This window comes from Choloepus didactylus, chromosome 4 (assembly GCF_015220235.1).
Source record: "Choloepus didactylus isolate mChoDid1 chromosome 4, mChoDid1.pri, whole genome shotgun sequence".
Classification (NCBI taxonomy): Eukaryota; Metazoa; Chordata; class Mammalia; order Pilosa; family Megalonychidae; genus Choloepus; species Choloepus didactylus.
The window spans coordinates 115604223-115610255 of NC_051310.1; the positions used below are offsets into that span (position 1 = coordinate 115604223).

A 6033-nucleotide genomic window follows, 5' to 3' on the forward strand; every position below is an offset into this window, starting at 1 on the left:
CCTTAAATTAGGATGTAAGTATTTTTAAATTCCCTCCATAAAGTACTCCTACATCTTGATTTAAAACCTTTAAGCAGTGCTTTTTTTTTTTTTTTTTTTTTGGGGGGGGGGGGCTTCTGTCTGGTAGCCTTGAGTTGGATGGCTGAATTGAAGCATCATTGGTAATTACTCTTCTTAAGCCATAATTGTCCCTGTCCTGTACATACTGAAAGTATCTCTTAAAAGAAGATAAGATATTTTGTCTTTTGCTATATCATTCTTCTGACTGCCTGCTAATGTGAATGGGTATTTGAGTTGATATTTATTTTCTTCTTATCTTTTGTGCCCTCTGATTCTGAGTTAGCCACAGGTATTTGAAGGATCTCTTTTAAAGAAAAAAAGTTGTGTTTTGTTTTTTCATTTATAGACATTAGAAATTATTTCTTTTTGACAAATTTGGTTAAAAATTTGAAGATAGCCCTGAAGCCAGTAAAAATCTTTGGAAACATAAGCCAGGTTTTTCACTGAAGTAGAGAAAAGAGATCTCAGAAAACAAGGTGTTTTAGGTCTTGTGATTTGCCTTACTGAAAACTCTCTTATTTCCCCAGGTGGCCTGTGGCTTAAACCATACTTTGGCAGTGTCGGCAGATGGCTCCATGGTGTGGGCTTTTGGAGATGGGGACTATGGAAAACTAGGCTTAGGAAATTCCACTGCAAAATCTTCACCTCAGGTCAGTATTCTCTTTAATCTAGGTTTTGGACAACATAAATAGTTTTCATCTATGTCAGTACCTCTTTTCACTTGGAAATAATTTACCTTTAACATTTTTGATAATTTGTAATGAAGTTTAGATGCTTCTGTTATTTATTCTTGAATGTCCAGCATTCTAGATCTTGATTTTAAATAAGCCTTTAATAGCGAAACTGGTATAAACACTCTGCAAGGATAAGCATCTTTCTCCATGGAAGGCTGAACACTGAGACCACCTCCCATATAGAGAAGTAGTAGTTAGAAACATGTCTCCAGGCTATCTTATGAAGGGAACCATAAACAACCCTTTGTAAGTCTCTGCTTGCACTTGCCATTTCAGCTTATTATTCACTGAATTATATAATGTTTCTCCTTTTACAAAAACAATATAAAGGAAATCTAAGTGCATGAAACAAATTAGGAAGCTATTACTCACATTATAGAAGATTTCTTGGCTCTGCAGAAGATTTCCTGTGCAATTCTTTTATGTGGATTTTCCTAACACATTTAACAAGCAGTGTGATTTACAAATAATTCAATTTATATTCAACTTCAGATTTACCATCATATATAATCTGTGACATCTTGATAGCTAGACTGGTAAATATTCAGTTAGAAAGACAGAGAGCCAGGAGAGCTCTCTCTGGGGAATGTATAAAGCAGTTATGGTCAGCCCTAAAAGCTGAAAAAGTTGAACTTACAGGGAGCAAGCTTTACCTGATCTTCTTTAAAAAGCCATGGGATTCTCTTTGGTCTCTGTTGCCTAGAAAAATGCTTCCAGGTCACAGGGGGTCCAGGACAATTTAATCATCCCCTCCCCCAAATTCAGGTAGTTTGCGAAGCAATAGGAGAAAAGAACATTTAGGAATGTGGATTTGGATAGAAATAGGTCGGTGACTATTAGTGTTTTTATTGGAAGATAGACCTTGAGTTTATACATGTAAGTTTGGCTTAGGTAGGCAAATTCAAGGGTGTTTTTTGTTTTTTGTTTTTTTCCCTTTTTTAAAGTATGTGCCTTACACTTTTATTTTGCAGAAAGTTGATGTCCTTTGTGGAGTTGGAATAAAAAAGGTTGCCTGTGGAACTCAGTTTTCTGTTGCTTTGACCAAGGATGGTCATGTATATACCTTTGGTCAAGGTAAGGAATTTTTCTAACTTACATTGCTTATCTTATATACACATGGATGGTAGAAACATTTGCCTTCCAGTTCTATAGAAAGTGTTATGAATTGTGTCATTTTCTGTGCTGGGTGGGTGGTGAGTGGCCACTATGACCCTCATTCACCAGCTACTTCTTCTTTTTCATGGACTCTGTAGGCAGATCCCATCCCCAGTGATAGTCTCTCATGCCAGAGCCTTCACTCTTGCCAGAAGAGTTCCTGCCAAGGTCCTTCCTGCCCCGCTTCCTGCTGCCTTTGCCACACGGCCACAAATTCTGCCTTGACCACTGAACTCTTTGGCATCCCGCCTCACTCACCAGCCCTTCTGGTGGTTTGGGTTCAGGTCTTAGGAATTGGAGGAAATCATAGGCATTCAGGGTCTCAGATCTTAAATATGTTCATGATCGAAGCATCCACAATGGGTCTCCTTGGCAACATCGTCTTCCTTTTAAGTGGAACTTCTTGGCAAATGGTAGTGATTAACGGTGTGTGAGGCAGGTGCGAGGAAGCAGAAAAAGTAAACCGTGACTGAAGTTTCTAGTTTTGATCAATGCCACTAACTGAGGACAGGGAGCTGGTTTGGGGGAAGAGATAAGGAGCTTAGTTTTAGTCGTATTGAATTGGGAGTACCTGCTCTAGATAGAAATTTGGAGATGTCCAGCAGGCAACTGGGAATTTGGATCTGAAACTCCAGAGAGATTGGTTATAGAGATGTAGGTTTGGAATGCTAACTGCATAATGGTTAAAGCCATATTAACAGGATCTAAAAAACCTAGGGAGAGAGTGTAGAATGAAAAAAGAAGAGGATAAAATTCTCAGGAATGTGAGTAAAAGGCAGGTGAGCACAGGAAGAGGCCTGGGTGAAAGGGCTTTGAAAGAAGTACTGAGAGAGGTGGCTGGTGAGCCAGGATAGTGCAGAGTCTCTGATGGTTCAGGAGGGGTTGAGGCCATGTTATCAGAAGGCTATGTGGATTTCCTGTGGGCTGGAGCCTGAGAAGAGGCCACTGCAGTAGGCCATAGGAGCTAACACATGGCTTTTGAGAGCACAGGTTCAGTGCAGTGCGGAGAGTGGAGGTCAGGCTGCACAGCATGGCCGAGCCATATGGGCCTAGAGATGTGGAGCAGCAGTAGCTGGTCTGCACTTAGAAGTCTGTCAGCAAGGCAAGGGAAAAGGTTGGATGATAGTTTGAGGGCCAGGCAGGTTGAATGGCATCTTTTTGGGGATGCAAGAAACTTGAGGGCCTTTGTGAACTATGTGCCAATCCTTTCAAATATAAGTGTATTAGAAGAGCTGCTTGGTTTGCAATAAGCTGCTGATTTTCAGTTTAATTTTATTTGTTTTTATAAATAAAAGAGACCATGATGTTTTGCAAAGAAATAGTTTCAGACTTTTTATTTACCCAAAAGGAATGAATTGCCAGAATTATAGTAGCTTTTACCCCAGTGAGTTATGTCTGTCATTGCCATTCCACCATAAAAAGTTAAATGGCTCATTAGTAAACATAAAAGGACTGTAGTATACCATCCATAACATTTCCCCCTGCTGTTTTCTCAGATCGCTTGATAGGTTTGCCTGAGGGGCGTGCTCGCAATCACAACCGACCACAGCAAGTTCCTGTCCTGGCTGGAGTGGTCATTGAAGATGTGGCAGTTGGAGCAGAGCACACACTCGCTTTGGCATCTACTGGAGATGTCTATGCCTGGGGGAGCAATTCAGAAGGGCAGGTAAATATTGAGCTTGCTTGCTGAGCTCTCATAGTCTAGAAATCTGGCAACATTCCTCATTTGGGAAAGGGATAAGTTAGGAAACCATAGTATCTATCATAATGTCCCAAGCATATGACTTTGCCATGGGACTGATTATTTTGAAGAGTCCAGTTATGCATATCTCTTTCTTGGTTGTGGCCAAATAAATGTTACACACATCAATATGTGCCTGACACATAGTAAGCAACACTATATATCATCATCTTCATTATGACTACAGTTATTATTTTTCTATTCTAGGGAGCATGATTATTAGGTTTCTGGCGTGAGCAACTAGGTGTTTGATAGTGCAATTTACTGAGATGGAAAAGACTGGGAGAATAATGGATGTTTTTCTTGGGGAGTAGGGAGATTGGTTTTAAAATCAAGTGTTTTGATTTAAACAAATTATATTTGAGGTGCCTTTTAGATACCAGGTAGTGATGCCAAGAGGACAGTTGCATTTATGCATCTCAAGGCCAGGAGTAGGGTTGGTGCTGAAGACTCATGATGCATGTGGGAGTCCTCAGCAGATATGTTGACTGAAAGCTGAGATCCAGATGAGATCACCTAGAGAGAGCATAGATAGAAAATGGGATCCAGACCTGAGGCCTGGAGCATACAAACATCTGAAGGTTGGTCAGCAGAGGCCAGGGAGGAAGGTGGACTCCAAGAAAAGCAAATGTTTTAAGAAGTAAGAAATGACACTTTGTGTCAGTGCTTCAGAGAGGTCATTCAAGATGAGGTCAAGGAAGTGACCATCAGATTTGCAATCAGGAGATGTGGTGATGCCATTGATAATGACAATGATGATAGTATTTCTTCAACTCAAAAATGTGAAATTATGAGAATTTATAGGTGTTTGTTTTCATGAAATCCAAAACAAGGAAGGCCAGCAGACCAAATCTGTATTAACAGAAGTATGTTGGAGATTTGCTTCCCCCAAGATGAGGTATGTAGAACCTGAAATAAGTCACTCTTGGAAGAGCCACGTATGAGATTAGGTTCAGGGAGCATCACTTCTAGGAAATGGAAAGAATGAAACAATATATTTTATAATTTGATGGTGTACAAAATATATTTGTGTTTATGTAGGAAGTCTTGTCACTCCCACTATGCAGAGGAGTAAACTGAGCCTCTGAGAGGTTAGGAAAGACTCAAGAGGTTTATGTGTTCTGACTTCTATTGTGGAGTGGGGAGAGGCCTTGGTGGTTGATGTCTGAGATGACTGCTAAAGCATTGGCTTTCAACCCTATGTTCAGAGCCAGCTCGCCTTCCTCCATAAATTCTCTCTGGGTCTAGTTAACCCTAGGGCCAGGCCCCTCAAGTGCAGTATTCTTCATACTAGCCTCAGTTTGGCTCCTGTGGTCTCCTCATACCTCTGTCAACAGATAGGAAAGCTGATCATCATTTTGATTGCACATTGTCTTAATGAGAGGAGAGTTGATGTTGACAACACCTTTGGGAGTCCCCAACAGGGCCTTTATATGATCCTTCCTGATGATGTTAACGTGCTTACTGCTGAAACACTGGGTATCCCAGTCTGATCCTAAGAAGAGAAATCAAGAGATAAGAATCTGTTTCTGTGTATCTTTTTTTAATGTATGAATTTATGGTTATACAGGTAATCCATGTTAAAAATCAAGGTATCAGTATGTTTTTAGGTAAAAGCTCTACAAATAATTGTTATTTTTTAAATTTCTAAGAATTCATTCCCTCTCCAGAAGTGGAATTCAAGGATGTGTTCAGTCATGAAGACTCATCTGGTAGATTTGGAATTGTCTTGTTGCAACTTAGTTTTTAAGAGGCAGACAGCCTGAGCTGTGACGGCTGTTATGATAGAGAAAATTAGAATTTATTTCATTATTTTGATGATGATGCTTGGTACAGGTTCATTTACATTTATATCTGCTACCAAATAAGACAGATTTCATTATCTTGGCTTCTTTTCTTCCTCTTTCTAACTGAACCTCTGTTTATTTTTAATTGATTCCCAGCTTGGCCTTGGCCACACCAACCACGTTCGAGAACCGACTCTGGTAACAGTTCTACAAGGGAAAAATGTTCGGCAGATCTCAGCTGGCCGCTGCCACAGTGCCGCATGGACAGCACCACCTGTCCCTCCAAGAGCACCAGGTGAGGGATGAACTATCCATGTTCCTGCAGCCTTTTTCAGCAGTATCCAGCTGTGCTGTCTGCTTGTCAGTTTCAAACAACATTCAGGTTTTCTGAAGCCATCACATCTTCCCTCATAAAACCAAAACATTCTTTGTGCAACCAGCACTGTAAACACTTTCACAGCAGGCAGTTTTACTGGCTTCATTATGAAGCAGCCTTCTTTGCTTGCTCCCCCACCCCCACTCCACCAAAGAAGAAACATTTCACTTTAGCAAGCAA

General features: G+C 40.5%; 1 protein-coding gene across 8 annotated transcripts in view; it reads left to right on the forward strand.

The window, feature by feature from the left end:
• The window catches only part of HERC1 (HECT and RLD domain containing E3 ubiquitin protein ligase family member 1), a 260009-nt gene that overhangs the window by 240873 nt on the left and 13103 nt on the right, over positions 1 to 6033 (forward strand). For all 8 annotated transcript variants that reach the window (XM_037833741.1, XM_037833743.1, XM_037833744.1 and 5 more), the window contains 4 exons: positions 588 to 710; positions 1766 to 1868; positions 3446 to 3615; positions 5634 to 5772. In XM_037833741.1, the coding sequence (XP_037689669.1) occupies positions 588 to 710; positions 1766 to 1868; positions 3446 to 3615; positions 5634 to 5772 (535 nt within the window). The remainder of the gene's footprint in view (positions 1 to 587; positions 711 to 1765; positions 1869 to 3445; positions 3616 to 5633; positions 5773 to 6033) is intronic.